The 27,475-nt window shown below is 47.3% G+C and overlaps 1 protein-coding gene, 1 non-coding gene and 1 pseudogene across 13 annotated transcripts; all 3 read right to left on the bottom strand.

Moving 5' to 3' along the window:
- Positions 1–80: 80 nt before the first annotated feature.
- Positions 81–27,475, bottom strand: eif4g1a (eukaryotic translation initiation factor 4 gamma, 1a). 12 transcript variants are annotated; one of them, XM_036985774.2, is made up of 33 exons: positions 26,979–27,475; positions 24,570–24,688; positions 24,256–24,342; positions 24,031–24,063; positions 23,341–23,361; positions 22,435–22,614; positions 22,005–22,104; positions 15,901–16,011; positions 14,873–15,027; positions 13,962–14,051; positions 13,287–13,365; positions 12,083–13,114; positions 11,864–11,952; positions 11,234–11,414; positions 10,828–10,961; positions 10,465–10,617; positions 9,312–9,704; positions 7,957–8,103; positions 7,433–7,666; positions 7,180–7,284; positions 6,515–6,889; positions 6,068–6,197; positions 5,543–5,645; positions 5,144–5,403; positions 4,860–4,984; positions 4,527–4,699; positions 4,218–4,343; positions 3,910–3,991; positions 3,696–3,794; positions 2,904–3,041; positions 2,685–2,766; positions 2,133–2,273; positions 81–1,631 (listed from the first exon to the last, which is right to left on the bottom strand). In XM_036985774.2, the coding sequence occupies exons 1-33, from the start codon at positions 27,010–27,012 to the stop codon at positions 1,450–1,452; spliced, it is 5,493 nt and encodes a 1,830-aa protein (XP_036841669.1). In that variant the 5' UTR covers positions 27,013–27,475; the 3' UTR covers positions 81–1,449. The 12 variants fall into 12 exon arrangements, with proteins under 12 accessions (XP_036841669.1, XP_021468781.2, XP_090038244.1 ...); XM_021613106.3 differs by lacking the exon at positions 15,901–16,011; XM_090182118.1 differs by lacking the exon at positions 15,901–16,011 and having other exon boundaries at positions 5,543–5,642.
- On the bottom strand, positions 1,934–2,064 carry LOC118965680 (small nucleolar RNA SNORA3/SNORA45 family). Its single transcript, XR_005053058.1, has one exon. It is a non-coding gene; the product is annotated as a small nucleolar RNA SNORA3/SNORA45 family (small nucleolar RNA).
- LOC118965660 (small nucleolar RNA SNORA57) lies at positions 2,495–2,622 on the bottom strand (annotated as a pseudogene).

The raw sequence follows: 27,475 nt of genomic DNA, 5'->3' as shown, positions 1-27,475 counted from the left end.
GCAAGAAAAGTTTGAAAAGCCCTGGACTACAGTACCCTTAACGCAAGACCTGGGACATGCATGTACAAACTCCGCTCAGCAACTTGATAAGTCTTTTATTTGCAATTTTCGGTTTCCTCATCTTTTCCAGTTTATGATGCAAAAAGAAGCAGTAATTCCTTAAATAATAAAGAAAGCAACAAAATATTTACAAAAGTCCAATAAAACTAATCAATGGATGACCTAAAGCACCCCTCTCTGCATCTGGACAAACTGCCACTTCTGTTGGAAAATGATACAGCATTTTATAGTTTACATTACATCAGTAATTTATTTTTATTATTTCTGAAAAATAAAACTGACAAAAAAAACAACTTTAATATATATGTACAGAACGCTCCTGAAATGTGATTCCACTTAGAGTAGAAAAGGCTTTCGGATCATTTCTGTTTTTCTTATTTCATCAAGTTGATTTCTGTAGGTTTCAAGTTTTAATGGTGATTTTTGTCATTAAGGAGTCCTCTAGTTATGGGGTTTGTTTTCTCATTCGACAGGGGTCGAGAGAGAACGCACCCAACAGTTCATCATGTAACTACAGGAGAGGTAAAAGACGCAGTATCTCAGTCAGGATTGACTACTGGGGGAGGAAGTGAAAGGTAGGCTTTAAGGAAGCATATAGAAGACCCCCACCGTCCTCCAGTAGCCAAGGTCAGAGGCTAATGGTCAAAGGTCACAATCCATCCCCCATCTTGTTTCTGTCCTCAAAGTCCCAGTACTGCGGTAAACAGGAAGTTGAAAAAAGGAAAAGAACCGTCGCTCAGAAAGCCATTCAGAGCCTCTATAGGTCGGCAACATACGCTTGATGTCAGCTGATCAGCAAACATACCTCGTCTACATCATTAAAAGAAACACACTTCAACCATGCTGGGCACACACACACACAAAAAAAAAGAGAAGACAGAGCTCTGTGTTCGATCGGACGTCACACACACGCATGGCATGATACCCCACTCCAAGGGAAAAACATGCTACATGACACCTCTACCATTGTCTCTATGCGTTTGCGTGTCATATAGTATGTTGCATAATATAATTTTGTCTACAACCACAAAGAGCAGCGTGTTGGTTTGTCATTGTTTTCTCGAGAACAACAAGTCAAAAGGGTTTTATACGCAGTGACCGTAGTAGTTATTCCACGCGTTTACACAAGCAAAATCCGTCTCAATCATTTATTTCATTTTCGGCGGACACACGCCATCACAAAAGAGGGAAAAGAGAATGAGGAAGTGAGCGAGAGTGAGAGAGAAGAGAGAAAGTGATTGCATGTCAGGTCCCTCTCTAAAAAGCCTTGTTGAGGATCGATATCAGTCCGCCACATTAAAAAAAAAGGGCCACAGAGTCCAATTCTCTCCTCGGGCTCCCCTTGCAATACACCTCCCTAGCCATAGGTGGTGGTATTAGAGAGGACATTTAGTCCTTGTCGGACTCCTCTTCGGCCTCGCGGAGCCAGGTGAAGAAGGCGGTGACCGACTTAAGGGCCACGCCCTTGCCGGTCTGCTCTGCGGGGTCTTTGCTGGACTCCCACCTGTAGAAGGCCTCCTCTTTGATCACGTCCTCGTCGTACAGCGCGTCAAAGAACATCCGCAGCAGATCTGGCGAAGGGAGGATGCCACAGTCAGAGAGGGTAGTTAAGATGCACAGCCATAATCATGATTCCTGAACTATGAATCTAGCCACAACACCATCTGATAGAGAAATGTGGATAAATACATACGCCTTCAGCAAACATTTTAATTCACACAATCAAAGTTCATCTTACATAAAAATATTTTTGCGAGACAGAAGACAATGCCAGTGGGGCAGAATGTGAACGACAATCACAAAATCTACACGGAATGGGAAGCAACTGCAGTGCTGTGGATATTCACGACAAAAAGAAACATCAAAACGGAGGTTCTGTATCTGAGCTGGTGATTGGCTGGGCCACAAGAGACTACAGCCAATGAATAGGCAAAGAGGTTTACTCTGCGAGCACTCTAGCACACCAGGACAATGAGGTTGTAAAGGCGTGACTCTAGCCTCGCTACCCACAATCATACACAACCTCACAGAACTGAGGCGAAACACACACACACCACAGTACTTGTACTCACTGGCCGGTTGCTCCATGTGCACCATGAGGGCCTGGAGGGCGTAAAGGGCCTGCAGCTCCCTATGCTCGTCACTCAGGTACCGCTGCAGCAGCTTGGCCCTCTGGGTAATCTGCTCCACGTCCACCTTGTACGGGTTCTCACCTGGACGGAGGGAGAGCGTGTTAGAGTGAGTGAAGGCGGAGAGAGAGGGAGAAAGGATGGATGCATGTTCCACCCCCATTCTTCTTACAACGTAGTCTCCAACCAGTCAACCCGATTCATAGGAAAATTAACCCAGATCCATAAACCTAGAGTAGCACCAAACGACCAACACTCATTCTACACCCAACTTGATGCCCCCATTGCCAATCAGACAGATATCAGAATGTACCAGCGATTGGGCATAGAACCAGAAGTCGGGAACATTCAGGCACCGAATACATAGCACTGTCCTTGGTTTCTCTCCATCACACACACAATATACAGGGCAACAGCATGCCAAGAAAGGAGGTTGGAAGCATCTTTAAGGTATGTAAACAGAAGGGCCAGATATATGGGCTTCGCGGTACTCACATATAACAGCTGACTGGCAAATGGAGGTCATCAGAGCGCGCACAAACTGGTTGGCAGCCGCCTGCTGTTCGTCCAGGTTGGCCTGTAAGTGAGGGTAAATAAATAAGTAGTTACCACAGAGCCTGCTTTCCCAAAAGTTACATGTAGATAGCGTGTTTAAACTTTCAATTGACCGGCTGATACACAAAGTTGCATATGCACATCACATCACACACACACCTCGACCCAGTCTCTGATGCGCTGGTTGTTAGCCCTGTCCTGGATCAGTCTGTCCAGATGTTTGCTAAGCTCCTCCCCGCTCATGGGCTTCTTCTGATTGGTCTCACCCGACTCCTCCCCCAGGGTAAACTCAATTTTCTGGAAAGAGCGAACACACCATAGAATTACATTAGGAACTCTACGGAAGGCACACTCCGATCCCTCAGGTTGTCTGACCACGTCACGAAAATTGATACGCGCTCAATGCAGAGGCAGCGTGTTATGATTCTGAAAGGTCAAACAGCCATCTACAATGATAAGAAGCGGCCGTGTGGGGAACCGTAGGTGGCTTGCTTCAGTTAGTTGTGTCTTCTTCTTGAGATCGCGTCTCGAGGTGTTTGGACTTATGTCACGTCTATGCAAATATGGCAAAAATTAACTAGCTAACCAACAACTGTGACAACGCAATTGGAGTCAACCAATGCTTATTGTGCAATCTTTTTGTATGTTTTCAATAAACATTTGGAGACAAAATATAGTTCACGCTGTTGTCAATGATCCTTTGATTCAAAGCCAACAAGGTCCGTTTTGCACACATCGGTTTCGTTGCTAAACACTCCTTTAGAACGACAAGGCAAACCCATATCAACTTCCCTTAACCAAAACAACTAAAATCCTCTCATTTATTTAGGGCAGTCGCATGCATGTTCAGTCCACCGATCTTAAATCTTACATGGTATTCAGATCGAGTGGCACTAAAAAAAATATTATTATTATTTTTTTGTAAAGTTTAACCCCTTCTCCCACACTGACCTGTTCAGTCACAAACTTATTGACATCCTCATCCTCTGGCAGGAAGTCTCTCCAGTTGAGCCCTGCTTCCGTCCACAGACCACCCACCTTCTTATGGGTCTGAAAATCATTTATTTAAAAAAAATCATTAATACACAATTAATTGACACACACACACAAAATATTTTATGGACATACACAAACCCCACAGAGCTGCTTGCACAGAGACACTTACCATTCCTTTGCAGAGTAAGTGGAGAATCTGCACCAGCAGCAGACCAGCCTTACCCAGGGGAACCAGGGGCTTGGAGATCTCCCTGGAGAAACACACACACAGTAGCAATAGGTTACCGAGCGTTCCTTTAAACTTCTCATTCATTCTTTACGCCCGTCTCAAACGGTATATTTTCTTGCCTAACACTTCTTCACTATTCATCCACAAAGTGAAGCATCAGTCAAAGCCTTTCTGGATTCAACACTAATACATGCAAGTGACTGCCGGGAGTTGGGGCCTTTGCAACCTATATAGAGCCTGGGCCTCACCTGAAGAGCTGTCCCATGGGGATGCCTCCGTCATGGAGCATGGGGGTGATGAGCTCAGCCAGGTATTGCCAGATGTGGGGGATGTCTATGGCCATATCCTCAGCCACCTCCAGGATCTCCTGGAGCCTTTGATTAAAACATAACCAGGTAAAGACATTATTCAGTGCTCTCTCACCCACAAAACAAGGCAAAGTAATCACTATCTTGTGGACAGGATTGCATGCTTCCTCAAAACACACACACTTTCTTTCACCATTTGAGAAACGCACACAACCTGGTCTTTAGGGCACTACTCTCTCTGCCTCTCACCCCTTGTAGTACTGTGTTGTGGGCAGGGTGCCGGCCTTGAGGAGTTGGTGCAGCAGCAGGCCCATCCGTTCCCTGGCGATGGCGCTGCGCTCCAGAGTGTCCTCCAGGCCGTTCCGCACAAACACAAAGAGCAGCGGGGCGCTGTTCAGCTCCCCTACACACTGCAGCGCCTCCTACAGGGCCGGACGGGGAAGGACAAGGGTTTAGTATTACAGCAGTCAGCTATGCAATCGCCTGTGTGTGCATCTTTGTCATGGACACAAAACTGATGGTGTGTGTGTGTGTGTTTGTGTGCATTTTCATGTTGTCGATGTGGCCTGTGTGTGTGTGTACCTTCATGTCGTTGAGATGGAGGTACTCCTCGATGATGGCGCTGGACTTCTTGTCCAGCTCCTCCTCGGTCATGGCCGGTTTGGCCGGAGCAGCGGGGGGAAGGGTGGGGCCTGTCTCACGCTTCACTGTACAGATACAACACAGTTACACACACACACACTATTGTACACAAAAACATATATTACACTACGGTGTGTGCACATGTATCCAGCGTGTGTGTGAATGATGTATGTGTTGGCAGTAGAAGCGTGTGTGAGTCAGTGTGTGTGTGTATAGCCTCTTACCAACAGCCTCCTTGCTAGGAGCCCTGTCCCGGCTACCGCTGCCTCCCCGGTCACGGCTGCCTCTGTTCCGGTCGTCAGACATGCTGGCTACGCGCCGGACGGGGGGTTCCGTAGGGGTGCGACTATCGCTCCTACGCTCCTCTGTCTCGCGGCTGAAGCTGCGCTTGGTGACAGGCGGGCGGGCGTCGCGACTACTGTCGCGCCGCTCGAAGCGGTCGAACCTGTCCCGGTCCCCGCCGCGGTCACGACTGGAGCTGGACCTACGGAGAAGGAGAGAGATATTGGAGAGCGAAGAGGGGGTAGAAAATTAAGGCGTGTAAGCGAGAGTCGGGGGGGCAGAGAGAAAGATCAGGAAGAATGAGGCGAAACGGAAAGCAAAACAGCAACAGAGGTACTGACCTCTGGGGTACCCTGCGGTCAGCGTCCGAGGACAACGCTGGTGGAGCAGACTGCTGCAGGGCAGAGAAACGGTTGCCAGTGGCCGGACGGCCAGTCTCCGCTGCTAGAGAACAAAAGGAAGGAAGGAATGAGCGAGAGAGAGATCAATACACGCATATCACACAAATGCCAAGTCTGTATATGTAGGTGTGCATGCGTGCATTTGTGTGTGTATAGTACAGTGTGCACTATAAGTGTGTAGAGTCCAGTGTGCACTGTAAGTGTGTAGAGTCCAGTGTGCACTATAAGTGTGTAGAGTCCAGTGTGCACTATAAGTGTGTATAGTACAGTGTGCACTATAAATGTGTATTGTACAGTGTGCACTATAAGTGTGTATAGTACAGTGTGTACTATAAGTGTGTATAGTACAGTGTGACACATTTGTTGGGTATTTTGCACTTGTGTGAGGGATGTCGGTGTGTGTTTGTATGAAGTAGGCTTCTACCCGACTCCCTGTGTTCGGCACGCGCCCATATGTGGCCCTACCCGGTTCAGCTCCGGCGGCAGGCTTGGCTCCTGTGGTGCCTCCACTGCTGCCCTTGCCCCAGCTGCCCCACATGCCCTTACCCCCGAGCTGGGGCGCAAGGAGCTGGTTGTTGAAGTCCAGAGCACCAGGCTAGTGGGGGGAGAGGTCAAAAGGTTAAAGGTTGAGAACAGAGGTGATGACATAAGTATATCCATCTCAATGGGGACTCGACTTCGTAAAACAAAATGACGAAAAATGGCTACTTAAGTGACAAGTGAAATCCCTGAGAACACAAACTCTTCACCTGGTCATGTGATCGCAAAAAAGCATCCTTATGAGCTACTGAAATACAATCAATACACACTATTGCTTACCTGCCCCCTCATAATTAGGAACCCGATTTGTGTTGGTTTAGTAATTAAAAACACGGTCCTTTATTAGTTGCGAACTTTAAAACCACCGCTCACCTTGGTGATCTTGCTGAGCCGGCTGGTATCGATGGGTCTGTTCTTGGTGGAGATGGGCACTGTGTTCCAGCCTTCGTCCTGGGGCTGGCTGCCCCTAGCCCCCTGGCCGCCGTGCTGGCCCCCACGGCCCCCCTGATCCCTTCCTCCTCTGTCTCGGTCTCCCCCCCTGCCGTCTCTTCCTCCACCACCACCACCTCCTCCTCCTCCTCTTCCACCACCTCCTCCACCACCACCTCCTCCACCACCACTGTCATTCCTTGACATAAGCTGCTGTTGGACCTTGACCAGCTGCATTTGCTCCTCTCGCTCAGCGTCCTTGTGGATCTGGTCTATGGTCTTCGGGCCTTGTTCCCCTCGCCGGGGCACCCAGCCACTCTGGTGGAGGGAGAGAACTCTTTTAAAGTCTAAGAATTCACAAAGGCTTTAGAGCCATAGGATGAATTAGAGTATGGTCATTACTGTGACGCCATGACTGTAATGATACTATTGCAGAGAAGACAGAGAGGAAAGAAGAAGTGAAAGAGAGCGCTGAAGAGGAGAGCGAGAGAGGAGGGGATGGCGTGAAGGACAGAAAGAGGGAGGAAGATACAGAAAGATAGAGGGAGAGAAAATGAGAAATGGAGAGAACATTGCACAGAGAGGGATGGAGGGAGGTGTAGTTGTACCCGTCTGAGGTCAATGACGTCCTGCAGCATGAAGCGGATCCTGGACGAGGTCTTCTTCTCCTTGATGATCTTGTCCATCTGGGCAAAGTACTGGTCCATACGGGGCTGTAGGGACAAACAGAGGGACACTCAGACTGGTGTGTGTGTGGCCATTCATATTTCTGCAGAGGAAATATGTCAGGTATCAGTATGTGTGTGTGTGTCCCTGTGCATTGGCATGCCTTTATGTGTCTGTATCTCTCTCTCTGCATACCTTGGCCTTCTCAAAGTCCAGGTCCTTGCCGATGGTGGACAGCAGTCTACAGAGGCACTCCAGCGACTCCTCGTCGTGGTTCTTCAGCAGCTTGACGATGCAGTCGTGCATGATGGCCTCCGTCAGCATCTTCAGCTTGAACAGCTCGCCGATGAACTTGATGTTGCCCAGCGACCGCCGGCGCGCCTTGTCCTTCGCCTCCTCCAGCTCCGCCTTTAGACCGGCTTTCTCCTCCTGGGAGGCGAGAGGTCAAAAGGTCATTTGAAAGTAAAGAAAGCTGTATTGCCCAAAATGTACCCGCTCTTTGAGGGTTCGGGACGGAACAGAATGTGATTCTATCTTTGCTAGTTCAACCACAGACCTCGGCAAAAGTGAAAAACAGCAAGTCAAATGAATAGTCAAATAAATGGATTTAGAATTTATGAGGAATACAGACCAATCTTGTGATATTGGCAATATGAACATGGGTTGGATATGAATATAACAGAACGCATCTGTTGTGTAGACAGGATGTGATGTCGTACCTCTTTTGCGGCCTCCATCTCCTTCTGTTTGGCCTCAAAGATCACATCGTCGTCCTGGTCCTTCTCAAACTCCTTCTGACAGCGGTTCAGCAGCAGCTTACGGAAGTTCACAGTCACTCCCGGCTTGTCTGTGGTGGGCACTTTCAACTGGGAGGACACAAGGAAAGGAAACAAGGAACAAGTCATGTTTAGTTCAAGGTCAGTTTTGTTTATGTTCAGTGGGGGACTGGCTTAGAAAAGTACACTCAAACAAATGGATGAAGACAGAATTAAAACAGAGGGGGAGAAAAGGAACGAAAGAGGGCTTCTCAGCTCCTCGAGTTCTTCATTTCCATCCCTATACTGCAGTGTATGGATGTGCATCTTTCCCTTTCAAGACGACACCATACACACCTAGATACATGGGCCCCGAAATGATACATTTTAGTTTGAAACGATTCGGTGTGATTCAGTTTGATGCACTAACGTTTGTTGCAATAGAAACATTAATTTTCCATTCTAAATTCAAATCTGCTAGGGCCTCCCGAGTGGCGCAGGGTGGAAGGCAATGTATCATAGTGCTTGAGGTGTCACTACAGACCCGGCTTTGATCCCAGGCTGTCACACAACCGACCATGACCGGGCGTCCCATAAGGCAGCATACAATTGGCCCGGCGTTGTCCGTGTTAGGGGAGTGTTTGGCCGGGGGGGGGGCTTTACTTGGCTCATAGCGCTCTGGCGACTCCTTGCTGCGGGCCCGAGTGCCTGCAGGCTGACTTCGGTAATCAGTTGAACGGTGTTTCCTAACACATTGGTGCAGCTGGCTTCCGGGTGAAGCAGGAGGGTGTTAAGAAGAGCGGCTAGGCGGGTCATGTTTCGGAGGACGTAAAAGTCTGCTGCTGATGGAGCTCATGAGCTGGGCCTCTCTCAACTGGACCTGTCTGAGCTGACTTCTGTGTGTGTGTGTAATGATGTACGTAGGCACCTGATCTGAGCCATAAAGGAGATAAGGCATCTACCACCCCACTACAAGAACTTGTCATGTATTTTTTGCACATTAACTGTTTGAGCTAGTAATGTATGACATAGCCAATGAACAGCACAACTCGGTTGTCACAAACTATGAGGTATTTTCAGAAGGCAGAATGTAATGAGCAACATTTATTTTAGTTAACCGGCGATTTGTAATGGTTCAATCAACTTTCTGACTGATGCACTTGTATCTTTAACATTTGAATCGGGTACCAACGCGTACCGGTGACACGTTACCTCCCTACTGCACTGGTCCAAACACATGGCTCAAAGTAGAGGCAGAGAGAACGAAAGAAAAAAAGACAAACACAAAATTCCCAAACGTCGTCAGTCACGTCACTCACCCCCATAAGGCAGCGGCACATGTTGGCGTAGGCCACGGAGAAGTTGGGCTCGGAGATGGCCTTCTCAAAGATGAGGTCGATCACTCCCTTCAGCCGCTCCTCCGTGTCGATGGTCAGCTCTGTGACCTGTTTCATCAGTTGCTGGAACATCTGAGGGGTCAGCTTGTTGAGGATGGAGCGGACCCTCTTGAAGAGCTCCTGGGTCTTGGCCTGCTCGGGGTCGTCGCTCTCCTCCTCCTCGGGGCCGGTCCCGCGGCTCCCCGCCATCTTCACCGCGGGCTTCCAGGCTTTCTCTGCCTTGTTGAGCTCCACGTCACCGCCTAGCGATGAGGAGATGATGATCTTGCGGGGCTCCTTGCGCTGGCCCTGCTGGGAGCGCCGGGGTCCTGGGGGCTGGGGGGGGAGAGAAGAGAGAGCGAAGGGGGGAAAGCAAGATGGGTGAGGGGTAGAGGGATAAAACAGAGAGAAAGAACATCATGTAGAGCAGATAAGAGGGAAATGATGTCTATGAACTTCAAACAAACTGGGCTGTCAATCTACTCACAACTTGAGCCCAGCTTTAGACATAAACAAGGTAGAGAGCAGCACCAGTTCCACTCACTGGCAGTCTTAGAACACTATTCAATGGTCATCTTTAAATGCTCACAATAAATTACTGCTTGTCAACCAATTAAACCATTTGTTTTCAAGCAACGTGTGACAAATGATTGATTTATATCATGTGGAGAGTGAGGTAATAACATACTTTGAACTGTGACTAATGCTTTCCAAGAGACAACAGCCCACACGGGACCAAAAAAAATGGTCGATCTTGGTCTTGAATTATAGGATCTCTACGCACTTACAGAGGCATCTGGATGGATATAACCCGTTTTACCAAAGATGTGTGGTCGGTTTTATACACCTGTCAGCAATGGGTGTGGCTGAAATAGCCGAATCCACATACCTTTGTGTATTAAAAATAATATATATATTTACAAGAACAAAATATGGGGGATTGGAAATGGAGACCAATTTTTCCACTTAAGCCTCCATCCATCTGCAATATTAAATATGATCTACCCCATAAAAAAAAATAAAAAAAATAAATATATATATTTTTTTAAGTGTCCACTATATAACTCCATACACGGACAAACACTGCGATACTCACTCCCATATGGTCCCTTCCAGGGCCCCGTGGTCCCCCTCCCCCACCTCCAGAGGACTGTCTGCCCAGGTTACCCATGAAGGCGGGGGTGAAGTCTGGCCCGGCGTTCATCATGTTGCGACCCGGCTCCGCTGGGCGCATGGGGGTCTTATTGGCCTACAGAGAGGAGAGGATTAAGAACCTATGAATTTGACATTGAAATTAGTATTCGGGACAGGCTCGAAAAGCACACGAATGAACTACGGGAGCATAATCACTTCACTTAGCTGTGAATAATACACTTCAAACTGGATGCCTATTAAAACAAATATATACCCATGTTGGCTCATTAAATTGTTATTTCTTTCCTTCAATGATATTGTTTACCTTATCCAACACCACATCGCAGATAAGAGGCAGGCCCTCGGGCTTGTTCATGCTGGCACCAATGTACCGGAAGCCCAGCAGGAACTCCCTGTCGTACCTCTTCTTATCCTCCGGGTCGATAGGCTTCCATTGCTCTGTTGGGAGGAAAGGGTGGAGGAGTGGGAGAGTTTGAACGGGCGACGGACTCTTTCTACTGCTTAACCGTTGCTGGGACACATTCAACCAAATCTATCAGACTGCTCCTGAAGAGACATTCATTTCGGGAGGGATAACGCTGGCCATACACCTGCACAATGGGGTCGTTGACCATTCACGATGAGATATTTCACATAAGAGATAGTCGGGCGTCAACGAAGATGAAAATTGGGTCACCTACAGACACATTTATTTCCAGGGGGCCACCCACCTCCTTTGTACTGGTACTTGAGGTCGCCTGGTTTGAGCGGGGGCGTGTCGGCGTTCTGCTTGTCCTCCTTCTCCTCCCAGGTCTCATCTGGCGCGTCGGCGGTCGCCAAAGGGGGAGGGGCCACAGGGCTGGGCTCCGCCAGAGTGGACAAGGGCTCGGGGGCAGCCGCCGCCTCCTTCTCCTGTATGGATGAGAGAGTTGGGAGAAGGGACAGGACAATTGGAGGGGTAAGACGGAGTAGAATGAATTTGAGACCCCTACAACGCCGTCAGGATTTGGGGTGACAATCTTTTTTGATACATTTTATTTTGTTGTTGTGAGAGAATACAAGTTTCAAATTCGCATACGGGAAGTTTGACGAAAACTTGCTGGGAAGTGAAATGATTGTCGACAGATATACCAGGACTCCAGGCACAAAGACCAACGGTGCCATATGCCAAGTTGCTCTTGCACTGACCAAACCGGAGTAGCAGCTGGACTGCAGTGCTGGGAGTAACAATCTTACACGTTTTTCAAGGTTTACCACTGGTGCACCTTCAAGTGGTCACGGACAACTGTTCAGAATAGCTCATGACTTTAGAAGGCCGCTCAGCTCTATGCAAGCAGGCACATGAGTAGATAGAAACGCACCTCTTTGAAGGCATCCAGCATGTCTCCTATGGCCTCCTTCTTGTTCAGCTCCTTCATGTTCCTCTTCTTCTTTGGCACAGACACAGCAGCTAGGAGAGGAGGGTTACATCCAGAAGTTGTTACGTCAAAACCTGAAGCCGTCTGCACCAGCCAAACCCTTGGTGCCCACAGTACTTCCTAACCAAGTGATCCCGACCAGTAAAAACCTTCCCCTCTCACCTTGCATAGACGTGTCCTCTGAAGGGCTACTGGCCAAGGGCACCGTGGCTGCATCTTCCCCTTTCTCCCCCTCCTCTGCCACGGCAGCATCTGCAAGGGTAGCAGTTTCCTGAGGTGTGGGAACGGCAGGCTCGGTGTTGGGCATTGCAGTTCGCTCTTGTGCGGGCACGGGGGCGTCTACCTCGTCGGGGTACTCCTGGGGGAGGCCGTTGGACAGGGGCGTCTGCGCCTCCCTCTTCTGGGCCATGGCGGGCTCTGCCTCCGGGACAGAGGGAGTGACGGCAGGAACGGGGGCAGACACGGGCACAGCAGCAGCAGTTTCCTGTTTCGGCGCTGTCGGCTCGACCACGCTCTCAGTTTTAGTGGGAGCTTCCACAGACACCACCGGCTTCACGGCCGGGGCAGAGTGTTTGATCGTTGCTGTGGCGACGGGGGTCAAAGGTCGGGGAGCGGGCTTAGTGTGTTCTTTAGCGACCGCCACCGTAACAGGCGCCACTACCTCTGGCTTGGTGGTAAGCACAGGCTCCTCCTTTACCTTCTCTACAATCTCCTCCTCCTCCACCACTACTTCTTCCTTTTTATTCTCTGCCTCCTCTTTCTCCGCTACCAGAGCAGGAGGCTTCTCGACGGCTGCTAGGGCGGCCGAAGGCTCTTCCTCAATGGGAGGAGCTTCAGGAGTCACTGCCTTTCCCGCCAGGGTCACACCGGCATCCACCGTGTCACTGACCTGAGCGATGGTGGTGATGGGGGGTGGTGTCTGCACCTCTGCAGGGGGAACGGAGGTAGGAGCTGCCGGGGGCGAGGGGGATGGGGGAGGGGCCTGGTCTTCCTCTGGCGGAATGGCCTCCTCGGCCTTCCCCACAGCCGTTGGGACAGCCGATTGGCTGACGACCTGTTCGGTAGGTGGGGCTGCCTGGCTATCTTTTTCCTGCTTGGCCTCAGTTGAGACGGTGGCGGTGGCAGGCTCTGGGGTCACCAACGCAGGAGGCGGGGTCATGGCGGCCATTGTTTCTGCAGGTTCCGTGTTGTCATCTGAAAAAATACATAATCCGTTCAGAACCGTTTTGGAACTATTACGTAATATCATTCAATCATTGAAGATCAAGTTCATCGTTTACTTCATGCTCTTCTAATCTCTATGTAATGTGGCAAATATCACCATGTAAAGACATTGTAGTACCACAAGACCTGGGAGGACGCTCACCTGTTCTCGTCATCATGGTGACGGGCTTTGTAACTTCTCCGTTGGTCTGGGAAGGACCTTCTCCCTCTGTAGTGGAGGACTAGTGGCAGAAAACGAGGAGCACCGTCAAAACTAGCGTACACTAGATTTAAAAAATAATAAACACAAATATGTTGTACAGTGTTTTCTAACGCTATCCTATTGCCTTGATCAAAACAAGTCGAGTTGGAGACGAGAAACAACCTAAAAGTAAACACTAACAAAATGGAACCGTTCTGGAACAGTTGGCTTCCATTCCAAACTTCCTAGTCTCCTCTATGACATCATCTCTGTGGAATCATCTCAAAGACACAAGATTCCAAACTTGCATTGTGAGCTCATCACTGGGAATGATCCCAAGGAGGTGGCAAAACCAGGGGATGTATTGAGGGATGTGAAACATTTAGAGTTGAATGTATAGAACTAGAATGTATACAGCTGACACTGCTCTGTCTGAAACATTCATATCTGTTCTACATGATACATTTCTGCTCCCCCCCATAGCTTATTTGATGTCCTCATATGATAAATACCAATCACAAAGTTTCAGGATGTGAACAGCAATAGAGTTTTAATCATTGGACAACAACGTTTCTGAATGGTCTGTGAGGTTACATTGTCCTGAACAGGCAGGCCCCAGTGGGTAGCGAGGCATACCTGTGATGGGGGGGTGGAGGTGGCCCTTCCCCCGGACATGATCTCCTCTGTGATATCGCGGCCCCCCTGGTTGGGGTCTCGTATTCTGATCTGAAGAGGAGAAAGTTGAACAGCCGACAGTCAGACTACTTCACATTAAAAATCGACTAGCCTGGGCAGTATTCACTAGACGCCAACAGATGAAAAATGCACCGAAACCGGGAGGGACTGGCTATCCGTTTTCTTTTCCCCATTGCAAAACGTTTTGCTACGGTATACACTGATGAATACAACCCTAGTTAAATAGGCCTAAATAAATGATAGCCCCCTTTTCTCTTCTCCAGTCATCCCTCCTACCGTCTAAACTAACCTATACTTCTTTCCCGCTGTTCAATCTCCATCTGTGTCATGAGGTTAGTTGCCTTTAATCACATATCTAGGGTCACATTACCCTGAGGCCAATTCTGATATAGGAACAGATTACCATCCCCCTGATTCTATCTTTAACCATAAGGGGGGAGGGAGAGAAGGTATCCGTGTCTGACCCCGTATAAGCGGTAAGGGGCAAGATGTACTACTCCTGCACTGCATTGACCTCAGCAGCGAGGTCATAGTATACCAGCTGCCCTCTGACCTTTATAGGGCTGTTCCACTCCTAATATATATCCTGGTATTATACTAGAGAAAGTGTTCTCAGTGTGGGCTGACACTAACGACATGTTAAAAGCAGCATCAACAACTTCTGAATCCCCTGAACAGTTGCTTTTTATAAGGAAAAGGCCCAATTGATATGCTAACAGTTAACCTTTGCCATGTTCACGCACCAAGTCCCAGTCTGGCCCCATGTCAGGGTCAAAAGCCTGCGTCTTCAGGCCAAACACCAGGGGTACAGTCTTAAAGTGGAAAAGCAAGATTAGTTTGTGGTACAGTACCGCTATGCGCTCCCTCTTGGGTGCCAGTGGTTGGCTCGGCGGCGGCTGAGGGGGCAGGGCCTGTTGCTGGGGCTGGGCGGGGCTTAACATGACAGGCGCCGTTTGGACAGGGGGTGTGTGGCTGTACTGGGGCTGGGCCGGGTAGTAGGCACCTGCTGTAGGGGGGGGGAGAGGAGGGAGGCAAGTCAAACACAGCACAAAAAGCAACACACAATCACACACTAAAATGACCACAAACATACCATACAGACTAAACAAGCATTGAAATAACCACACACTGAAATAGAACATGTTAAAATAACCACAACGGGGCCTAAAATAAAAACCCCGCCAGATGCGGGTAGATTGGCGGGTAAGACGTCTGTTTCCCCAGCCACGTTGGCAGTGCAAGCACTTCACTCGCGAATAAGAAGAGAGTTAGAAGTGAAGAACGAGCACATTTACAGCAATATAAAGAGCTGGCAGCTAAAATCGCACAAAAAACGACCAACCCTAAAACATGCCAGCTCCCACACTGCCTGGCTGGGGAGCTGTGCGCACTGGGATTGAAGTGCTGAAGTAAGACTGATTTTAGAAGCGCGGAGCACAGGCATAAATGTTGGTCTAATTCACTCTTAAAGTCTACTACAGTGAGACTGTGTTCCTTGGCTATTACAATGTTTTGTTCAATGTTCACAAGCCAGGTTGTTTCCAATGTGTCTGCTTCAACTGCTAGAAGATGTAGCCGATGTCACAAATAATGAAATAGCATTGAGCAATATACCACATCACTGATTACTAGTAATACATTTGTTTGAGAAGCATGCTCCTCCAGGTTTGGGGGGGGGGGGGGGGGGGTTAAGTGGCTGGGGGACCAAAAGGTTTGTTTTAAGCCCTGACCCACATGCACCCGGAGCAAAATAAAACTATGTATACATATGGGTGGGGGGGTGGGGCAGCTACAAACCAAACAAACACACAAAACTACAAACCAAACATGCAGATAAAGATGCAGCCCCGCACACACCGTGCAACACACACTTACTCACCGGGGTAGCGCTGGGAGGTGAGAGGAGCACCGTGGAGAGAGAGACGCCCGTTCTCTCGCCCGCCCCCTCTCCCCCCACCCCCCCGCCTTTCCCTCGCAGCCAGAGAGGGCTCTGAACACGACAGGGGGAGGAGAGGAAGGAAGCGAGGGAAGGGAAGAGAGAAAAAGGAGAGAGAGAGAAAGAGGACAGGAAGAGAGATGCAGAGTGAGTGAATGAGAAGGGAACCAGAGGTAAGCAGGGTGTTAAGGCAGTAAGAGGCAGCAGGTGAGAAGACAGAACACAGACTGATAGAGCCGAACCAAAGCCAGAAAAAACACACACAGCCTTGGTCCTAAGAGAAACAAAGACCACCATACACACAAACACCTGCCAGGCAAAACCACAACAAACAACCAGCAAAGCCACACGGTAAAGAACCTAAGATCAACTGACTGACCAACTGTAAGATCAACTAAGATCAGGCCCTAAAATTAACACCCGCCACCTGCCAAATGCGGGTAGATTTCGGCATTGGCAGGTAAGACTCCACCAGCCACGTTGGTCAGGGCTCAACAGTGCAAGCATTTCACTCGCATTTGTTAACAAATATAGTCAAGTGTGAAAACTTTGAAAGTTAAATTAATTCTGCTGTAGCTGTTTTCAAACTATAGCTGGAAAATGTAATCGCACAGTCAAAGAACGACGAAGCCTATATACAGTTGAAGTCGGAAGTTTACATAAACTAGTTTTAATTACTCCAACCTAAGTGTTTCAACCACTCCACACATTTCTTGTAAACAAACTATAGTTTTGGCAAGTCAGTTGGGACATCTACTTTGTGCATGACACAAGTAATTGTTCCAACAATTGTTTACAGACAGATTATTTCCCTTAATTCACACTATCACAACTCCAGTGGGTCAGAAGTTTACATACACTAAGTTGACTGTGCATTTAATAAACAGCTTGGGAAATTCCAAAAAATGTAATGAATTTAGAAGCTTCTGATAGGCTAATTGACATCATTTGAGTCAATGGAGGTGTACCTGTGGATGTATTTCAAAGCCTATCTTCATACTCAGTGCCTCTTTGCTTGACATCATGTGAAAATCAAAAGAAATCAGCCAAGACCTCAGAAAATAATGGTAGACCTCCACAAGTCTGGTTCATCCTTGGGAGCAATTTCCAAACACCTGAAGGTACAACGGTCATCTGTATGCAAATAAACACCATGGGACCATGCAGCCGTCATACCGTCTCCTAGAAATGAACGTATTTTGGTGCAAAAAGTGCAAATCAATCCAAGAACAACAGCGAAGGACCTTGTGAAGATGCTGGAGGAAACCGATACAAAACTATCTATATCCACGAGTCCTATGTCGATAGAACCTGAACCACTCAGCAAGGAAGAAGCCACTGCTCCAAAACCCCCATAAAAAAGCCAGACTACGGCTTGCAACTGCACATGGGGACAAAGATCGTACTTTTTGGAGAAATGTCCTCTGGTCTGATGAAACAAAAATATAACTGTTTGGTCATAATGACCATTGTTATGTTTGGAGGAAAAAGGGGGATGCTTGCAAGCCGAAGAACACCATCCCAATCGTGAAGGACGGGGGTGGCAGCATCATGTTGTGGGGGTGCTTTGCTGCAGGAGGGACTGGTGCACTTCACAAAATAGATGGCATCATAAGGCAGGGAAATTATGTGGATATATTGAAGCAACATCTCAAGACATCAGTCTTGCGACCAAGTTAAAGCTTGGTCGCAAATGGGTCTTCCAAATGAACAATGACCACAAGCATACTTCCAAAGTTGTTGCAAAATGCCTTAAGGACAACAAAGTCAAGGTATTGGAGTGGCCACCACAAAGCCCTGACCTCAATCCTATAGAAAATTTGTGAGCAAAACTGAAAACGCGTGTGTGAGCAGAGAGGCCTACAAATCTGACTCAACTACACCAGCTCTGTCAGGAGGAATGTGCCAAAATTACCCCAACTTATTGTGGGAAGCTTGTGGAAGGCTACCTGAAATGTTTGACCCAAGTTAAGCAATTTAAAGGCAATGCTACCAAATACTAATTGAGTGTATGTAAACTTCTGACCCACTGGGAATGTGATGAAAGAAATAAAAAAGCTGAAATAAATAATTCTCTCTACTATTGTTCTGACATTTCACATTCTTAAAATAAAGTGGTGATCCAAACTGACCTAAGACAGGGAATTCTTACTAGGATTAAATGTCAGGAATTGTGAAAAACTGAGTTTAAATGTATTTGGCTATGGCGTATGTAAACTTCTGACGTCAACTGAAGCTCATTCCACTTGCGCTGCAACACAGCCTTGCTGTGGCCCTCTGTGCATGTGAAGATCTGAGTCAAAGATTCATTTTTAGCAGCTGGTTAGGTTGTGTATCGGAGGACGCATGACATTCAACCTTCGTCTCTCCCGAGCCCGTACGGGAGTTGTAGCGATGAGACAAGATAGTAGCTACTACAACAATTGGATACCATGAAATTGGGGAGAAAAAGGGGTAAAAATTCAAAAAAAAAAACATTTTTAGATGCCTACCCACAGGCATATAAATTGGTCTAATTTACTTGAAACTAAAGTCCACCGAAGTGAGACTGCCCTTGTTTCTTCACTATTTACATTGTTTTGTTCACAAGCTAGGTTGTTTCTCTCTCTTTGAGTTTCAACTGCTAGGGAAGAGAAAACGCTTCTACTAGTCAGACTCAATCTCACAGGCACAAACATGACAAGTTGCGCTACCACAGTAACCTCCCGCCCTTAAAGGGGCAGGTGAGCATTTGTCTCATCTGTGATACAGTATTTTGGTTAAAAGACTCAGGTTACAGGCTCCCGAGTGGCACAGCGGTCTAATGCACCGCATTGCAGTGTTGCGGCACCTGAAGTCCCATAGGGTGGCACACAATTGGCTCACCATCGTCCGGGTTAGGGGAGTGTTTGGCTTTACTTGGCTCAAGATGCTCTAGCGGCTCCTTATGGCAGGCCAGGCGCCTGCAAGCTGACTTCGGTCACCAGTTGAAAGGGGTTTCCACCGACACATTGGTGCTGCTGGCTTCCGGGTCAAGCGAGCGGGGGTTAACAAGTGTGGTTTGACGGGTCATGTTCGTTCCGGGGGAAAAATTATGGGCTCAGGTGACAACAAAATATTATTTAATATACCACATTAGTTACTTCTTACTAGTAATTAGGGATGCAATGAGACAGTATGTTGTCGAACCGTTCAGTACGCCCCCTACAGTTCAATACGCACACGTGAACCGCAGAATTACGATATGCCTGCCATTTTCCTATGATTTCCAAATGTAATTATTGCGCTGCAGACTACATGCACGTTGTACATTCGGATCCACAGAACCAGACGCACAACTTGAGAACAGGCTTGGCAGGCAACTGCTTGGGGCCACAGGACATTAGGGGACCCCTGAGGGCTGACAAACTTTACCTCACAGCAATGGCTCAAAATGTGGCAACCGCAGTGACTGCAACCCCCCCCCCCCCCTTAAAACAACCAATGGACGATTTGCAATGACATCTCAGTAGGAAACCTCCCTAAAGTGGCCCCATGAAGAGAGGAAACTAAAAACAAATATTCTCTCAGCTCCAACGTGACAATGGCGAGCGCTAGCGAAACAGAGAGAAGCAAATTTGAAGAGGCACAGCAGTCTTTCAAATCCGCTGTGTGGGAACATTTTGGCGTTCAATACAATGATGAGGGTAAGAAGACCGTAAACAAAAGTACAGTCCGCAACCATTGCCTTGCCACTGTCGGCTACTCGAGTGGAAACACTTCTAACATGTGTAATTTAAGTCGCCATCACCCGGCCGTATCCCTTGCAGGTGGAGCTGGAGCAAGGAGAGTCCACTCGTTAGCAAAAACACAACAACCTCTTGCTGCTGCCTTCCAACAACAATTTGAGACAAATTCAGAAAAATAAAGAAATAACGAAAGCAGTGGGAGTATTCACAGCCAAAGATTTGCAGCCCTATTTCGTGGTTACTGACTCGGGATTTCATCACCTGATGAAAAATGTCCCCTCCCACACATTTTTCAGCAGCAAAGTAATTCCCAAACTCCATGAATCATCAGAGAGAAATTGGATAGGAATTGACAGACACCCTATCTAACTCTCTCCACTGATAGTTGGACTTCCAGAGCAACTCAAGGCTACCTCACTGTGACGGTTCACTATGTACTGGATTGGGTTGACGAAGGGGTAGCCCTTGAACTAATGAACGCTGTGACAGAGTGGAAGCAAGAGAGACCAAATAGCACAATCCCAGCCACTACAGATAATGCACAAAAGATAGTGAATGCCATCCATGAAGCTGATGGGTTTGGGCCCCCACATTGGATGTTTTGCACACATCCTGAACCTTGCAGCCAAGAGGGCAGTCTCGCTCTCTCAAGGCAGTGTCCCGCCTCCTGGGGAAGGTCACAAAAACACCACCGCTACCATTCATGACATGCTGGAACGTTGTGGAACAGCAACCGGCCAGCTACTCTGCTGTATTGGAGTAGGCGGTGAAGAAGTCGGTCAAAGACCGACTGTGAACCATGCTGACTGACAGTGAACTGAAGCTGGCAGAAGAACTCATTTTGGCTACTCAACCCCCTGAAAACAATGACAACTCTCACGAGCAGTGAAACCTCATCAATGATCCCTCTAAAGTCAATGATTATCAAATCCATGGCACCGGGTCCTGAGGACAGTGCAACCATCAGGGAGGACCAAGGCAGCCATCACTCAGGACTTGGAGAGAAGATACACAGACCGGGATCCTCTGGAGTACCTTCAAAGACCTACAGCCCTTGATCCAAGGTTTAAACCCCTGCTCAGCCTGCTGCGACAGAGTCGACAAGGACCTCAAAGAAATTGTGACGCATAAACATCAGGTATTTTATCTATTTTTAAACGATTTCTCATGATATTGCTTTTATCATGTGCGTTAATGTGATGAGATGTGTGTCACTTAATAATAAATTGTATTATTATTACTAGCCATTTTTCTTGCAGTTTCAAGCAGGGCCATCCACAGAGGAAGAACAGCCATCATTATCCCCTCCTCAAAAGAAGATCGCCATGGCCGTTATCTGGGAAGCTTTTCAAAGCAGAGGAACAGACCAAGCCCTTTCCCAAAATGATTGAGGTGGTCACCTCATACAAGGCAGCAGATTTCCTTCATGTGGATGCTGATCCTTTTGTGTGGTGGAAAACAAACCAGTCAAAGTTCCCCCATGTTACAAAACTTGCACAACAGAGTCTCGGTGTCCCGGGAACCTCTGTTGTAAGTGAGAGCGTTTTCTCCACCGCAGGGGAGAAAGCCGTCAGTACAAGCCGTTCCCGTCTTGCTTCAGAGAATGTTGGACGTGCTTATCTTTTCACAGAAGAACCTAAAAAGAACCTCAACATAAAGGAACAGATATCTCATTCAGGGTACCAACTTGATGTTGCACTTTGTTATTTTTACTTTTAAATATTGCCTATACAAGTATGTACCCTGTTTATTTAAAATGGAGAAGGCAAAGAACCTACAGGTCGTCAAAGCTAAGAAGCCATTTTCATTTGAAGGTTTTTCTCCCCTTGACTTCATACAGTAGAGACAGAAACCAGGCCTAGTCAGTCATGGTGCCATTTTTCTGAATGGAAAGTTCTATTTGTCTATAGGCAAACTAAAAGAGTTCATTGTTTAAACGGTGCTGTGTTATGTTTCTTAAATATAAAGATACCGAAACTGTACCGTGGGCCCACTGTCCGTTGCATCCCTACTAGTAATGTATTGTATTGTTGTATGTATTGTTCTAGAAACATTACAAAGCATGCTGTTCGTTTTTGTGTTTTGCTGGTGGAATTTTTGCAGGCCAAAAATATTTTGGCAGGTAAAATGTATTGTTTTTTATCTACCTGCCACAGTGGCTGGTGGACCAAAAAGTTACATTTATGCCCTGACGAAGAGCATCTGATTGCAGTTCAACACTAGGTTTTGGTTCGAGTTCCAGCTGCTGATCCAGTCGTGCCTGTGGTTCAAATCCAGATTGTGGTTGTGGTCATGGTTGTGCTTGGCTGTTGAGCCATGGCCCAGAGTGGAGCCCCTTACCATAGGTGGGGTATTCAGCCGGGCTGGTTCCTGGGTAGAAGCCTGCCGTGCCACTGGTGACAGGGTATTGTGGACTGGGTGGCATGTAGGGAGCCCGGTACTACAGAGAGAGAGAGAGAGAGAGAGAGAGAGAGAGAGGGGGGGGGCAGACAGGACACTTAAAACTGTTTAAAGGTATAGGACTGTGAGTTACCTGTCCTAAAGGGGTCAAGCTTCTTGTTTGCTGCGTTTCGGTATAGCTACAACTCTATGTTGATTTTAGACTTTTTGGTGCTGGAATACTGTACGAGAGGTGTTATACGATTTACATTTTAAAATTCCCAAAACTTCCACGACATTCCAGAAAGCTGTGAATTTTATGGAATCTTGCAACCCTATATTCAAGTGAAGTTAACCATTAACATAAAGTCATCATGACCGGTTGTGGCACCTGTCCAGGGGGGATGAAGTAGCCCTGAGGGGAGCCAGCAAAGGACAGCTGCTGCCCAGGGATCATCATCATCTGGGAGCTGGGCTGGTAGACGTGGGTGGGACCCACCGGACGAGGCCCGCTGCTGGTCTGGACCCGGGGGGCACTGGTGGACATGGTGGCCCTGTTGGCATAGTAGGGCTAGAGAGATGGAGGGGAGAGAGAAACTGTCAGTATATTTCTACAGTATATTTGAGTGTGTGTATGAGCCAAATGGTGAGCTGTGTGTACTGCGGTGTTAAAATGTCACATGTTGAAACTGTCAGATGGTGGAGGTCGGTCGAGACTCCAGAGAGCTGAACACACTGCACACACGATGACTGCCATGGGGGGGGGTTTAGTTTGGGATTTACAAGCCTGTGTTGTGAATTACTGGACACCTCATGGGTGCATGTTCATAGAGTAGCGAGTATGAGAATCCCCCATGACTAACAGGGAGGCGCTATATCCATCCTGGCCCAGTATTTACAAAGCGTCTCAGAGTAGGAGTGCTGATCTAGGATCCGTTTGGCTTTTTCGATAATATTGAATACGATTCTATGGACAAATCCTAGATCAGGACTCCTAGTCAAAAGACACTTTGTGGACACAGGCTCTGGTTAGTATTTCAAAAGGTGGTCAAACTGGGAACTAGGCTATAATAGGACGGAGCAGGATTAAACTGAAGCAGGATCAGCTACAAGTTTCGACAATGATCATAGCTAGCATCTACTCAACAAAATAATTTTGTTGATGATCACTGATTATTGTCAGCCCTCGGGCAAGGGTCGAGAGTAAACTTTTGGACGTTAGTTCTTTAGACTCAGACTAAACTACGGCTAGGTTCGACGGACCGAGAGGAGGGTGAGAAGGAAAAGAAGCTGTTACCTGCAGTGCCCTGTATCCGCCCTTCAGCCGCACAACACACGAGCAGAGAGCAAGAGAGAGGGGGGGGGGGGGGGGGGGGGGTGAGAGGAGGAGGACAAGAGAAGAGAGAGCAGAAGGAACGAGAGAATGAGAAGAAGCAGTATATCACTCAGCCACTAACAGTTTGCTGCTGACTACCAGAAAATATGAAGCCATCAAGGAAAAATAAAGCTAGAGAGTTAAATCCACAAGGAACTACCGTTGATCGTAGGCCTGGCTGATGGGTTGGCTGGCACTTTGCCTGATTAGGGAAACTAATTTATACATGAACAGGTGAAATGTAAAAACCGATAAACCCTGGTGCCTAGGAACTTTACCGTATAGTCCTACAGTGGGTGGAATCAGGTGTAACCAAGGGCAACCTATGTAATTAGCAGCCTGAACACATCACTAATGAAATCCTTGGTCCTGGAGAGCCACAAAAGGGCTGAGGATTATAGCACGGCACTCTACTCATGGCCTGAATTGATACTTTTTGAAATATTTCACTCAAAATCAGGTGGTTTTACATCTAGTTACAGCTGGGTCTGATCAGAACTAGAATGGCTGTTTAGCCTCATCTTTCTCTGAAGTTAAATTGCATTCACGCACAGCGGTCTACTTTCAGGTCGAGATGACAGACATTTTGGGGAAGGTGAGGGGAGTTAGTACCTGTTGGTGTAAAGCACGAGGCCCTGCGGCGAACTGGGAGGGAGGACAGCAAAAGAGAGCAAGAGATCAAGGTTGGTAGCCAGGGACACTTAAACACAAACAGGTTGGACCAAAGCGTTACAGTTAAGCAAGAGTTGGAGTTAACAGCGTAACAGAAGCTTGGACATTTAGAGAGCGTGAGCAAAAGAGCAGGAAATAGAATGAGAGAGATGGAGAGGGCAATACCTGTCGCGGTTGCGGTGAAGAGTTCATTTGTTGAGGTGGTGGGGTGGCGAAGACGAGAGAAGGGGGCTGACCTGGGGCATAGGCAGCCTGGGAGAGAAGGGAGGGAGAGAAACACAACTACGTTAGTTAGATCATTTTCTGCCAGAGATGGGTTGCGTTCAATAGGGTACAATGTAATAAAACAAAAATGTGCATCCTTATTGGACAAGTTCAGGTAGCAATGTCCCAGTTTCAAAACGTTCTCACGTGTTTTTGTCCAAATGAATGCTACCCTGACCAGTCAGCACACACTGGGTCTTGTCAATGGCTCTCACCTGTGTCAGTCCAGGGGAGGGGGAGGGGTGTGGGACAGAGGTGGGTCCCGTTATAGGCTGCGGTGGTTTGTTCATTTCACTTGGTTCTGCATTAGGGTGGCGCTGACTTGCCAGCCGATCTGAGGAGAAGGAGGAAGAGTTAGCAAAACAAAAAAAAAAAATCTAAAATCAACAAAAAACCATGGAAGACTACAATCTACATTTTGATACTGGGTAGGTCAGACTATGGTGAGTAGACTAGATATACAATAATAACCTGGACACCATGCCCACTGACCGATCAGCCTCAAGTTAACTCCCTATGAAGTTCATGGGCTTCCACTAACAGGGATGTCAGAACTTGTGAAAGCATTGTTGTTGAGGCGAGTTCCAAAATTGGAAATCGGTTAGTGGGTTTGTCTGCGCTATAGAAAGGTTGTCCCGCCAAGCAGCAAGGGTGGTGTTTACTGACCCTGCCCTGATAACAGTAATGCCTCCTCCCTGTACCCTTGCGCCAATACACACTTATTTTCACCTCCCTATATCCCTCCTTCACTTTCCACTTAATCTTCTAGGTTTAGCCTATTTCAGCTGGGGAAAGTTGCATATACCTCTTAACCGCTATTTAGGCCTGAAACAAGAGAGATCACATCCCTCCTGGGGTTGAATTGGGTTACGAGTAATTACCATATCTCCACTTTAGGGGCAGTTGAACCATCTATTGATCCTCCTGGCAGATAACAATAAAAAAATTACGTTGCACCATGACTATTGTCAACTCACATAATGATGGGGAGATGAATTTGACATGACACATGGATGCGGATTAGAAATGGCGAAAAACCAGTTAATGGGGTCATGGGGTCCAAGTGGCGCAGCGGTCTAAGGCACTGCATCTCAGTGCTAGAGGACGTGATCGGGAGTCCCATTGGGCGGTACACAATTAGCCCAGCGTCGTCCGGGTTCGGGAAGGGTTTTGCCGGGGTAGGCCGTCATTGTGAAATAAGAATTTGTTCTTAACTTGCCTTGTTAAATAAGGGCTAAATAAAAATCTAAAATATATATTCATTTCTCTGCATCCGTTCTTGGGGATTAGGCTCACGCTGGCCTGAGCTGGTACATTCACTCACGCTCAATTGAACTAACTGGTTAGCTAGTTTCAGAGAATGTATTGTTTCTGGTCAAAGTTCACTTGCCAGTACCCTCTATTTGATTGTAACAGATTTTCCCAATTTGTTTTTATATATATATGTGCTGGTTAGTGGTTACAAAGTTTGAGATTCTCTATATTTTCTGTATACTTTTACTGTTAAGCAATATATTCCACATTTGAGTGGTGTGGGTTGTAGACAGGCATGGGTCTACTGAGACATGTAAGAGGTTTCGCAAATTCCCATTACTTATTGCTACAGTGTTGCCATTAATTCAAGCATGAAAAGAAGTAGTGTCAAACTGTTATCACATGGTCTAAAGAGGCGATCCCACATTAGGAAGACGTGTCATATGGCTAGCTAACTACTAGCTAGCAAGTACCCGGTGTTAGCCATGTTATCCCATCTGTGGCTAGCTCATTATTTGGTAAACACATTTTAGGCACTAAATACAAATAAAGACCATGAAATAACCCTATGATAACACGATCGGTTTGTGGCTCGATTCGGTACAACTAACATTACTGATGGGTCAAATTGCAGGGAAGGCCTTCTAGCATGCCAATGATGGTGGATGTCAAACACACCCCACCCGCGCGCTAGCTAGCTAGCTAGCCTGTGTGGTAGTTCTACGTGTCTCTCGTAGTAATGTCGAGTGACCGATACATTCTGCAGTGACATGTCGACACATCATTTGTGCATCGCAATATTAAAGACATTACTTTCTTGGTATCCAATAGTTGATACACTTTCATATGTTAATTGGTATGCTAGTCTTGCGATCAGAATTAATTCGTTGTAGGCCCAACCAAGCCTCACACATAGAAAAACCAGCATGACAATTGCCTTACCTAGATTTAGCTATGTTGACAGGTCGGATTAACCAACGTTAGATATTTTAAAAGTGTGATTTAAGAAACTCAAGAGTAAATCGCCAGACCGGCATTGAAGTAAAACACAGGCTAACGAAATGGTTTAGATAGTTAGTCAATTTGTTTCGATGGGAACTGTCATATTGAACGTTCAAAAGAGGGAAGATTAGGAAGCTAGAAACATTCCAGGCTAGCGTTAGCTCGCTAACTAATTTACCAATACCTTCACCCACTTAAAACACCGACATGAACTGGCATTAGTTTCAACTCAAAAGGTTAGCTTATCAAGCTCGTTTTGATCAGCACAGACAGCCAAAGCCAATATTCAATTTTAGCTAGCCAGCGGTTTTACATGTAGCTAGCTAACATTAGCTACTCTTCTAAACTAGCTAGCTAGGTTAGCTAACCTTGTAAATGGACCGACAAGAGCAGGGCCTTCATCCAATTGTCTTTCAAAGATCGATAGCAGGTAGCGCACACTGGATTCTTACCGGTTATGAATTGTGTCTGTGAGGGATATGAGCGAAGACTGGAATCAACAGTGGAAAATATATATTACACCCGATCGTCCGTTACTTAAAAATTGTAGTGTAGTTTCTTGTCCTCTCCTCCAAATGGAAAGTGGTGCCCTTATTGGGGTGAGTGCTATTGCTGTCACTTGTTCTTTAAATCCATGGAGCGTGCAAAAGTGAGTAGGGCATAAAATGTATTAATATAGCACTTGAAGATTATTATTCACAACTCCAATGCCTCCGGAAAAAGCCTCTGGACCGGAGGTCCATGATCAAGGCGCCGATGGTGACGGATTGCCGGTCAAATACACAATCTACTGGGGTTTCGTTCGGTTTACAGCGAGGCCATGTTGCGATGCATTCTCGTCCGCTGGAGCCGGCCGGACCGTGCG

Source organism: Oncorhynchus mykiss, chromosome 8 (genome assembly GCF_057628025.1).
Source record: "Oncorhynchus mykiss isolate SJ-2025 chromosome 8, ASM5762802v1, whole genome shotgun sequence".
Taxonomy (NCBI): Eukaryota; Metazoa; Chordata; class Actinopteri; order Salmoniformes; family Salmonidae; genus Oncorhynchus; species Oncorhynchus mykiss.
Note: the sequence above shows the minus strand (reverse complement) of the source record. Positions and strands in the feature narration are given on the sequence as shown.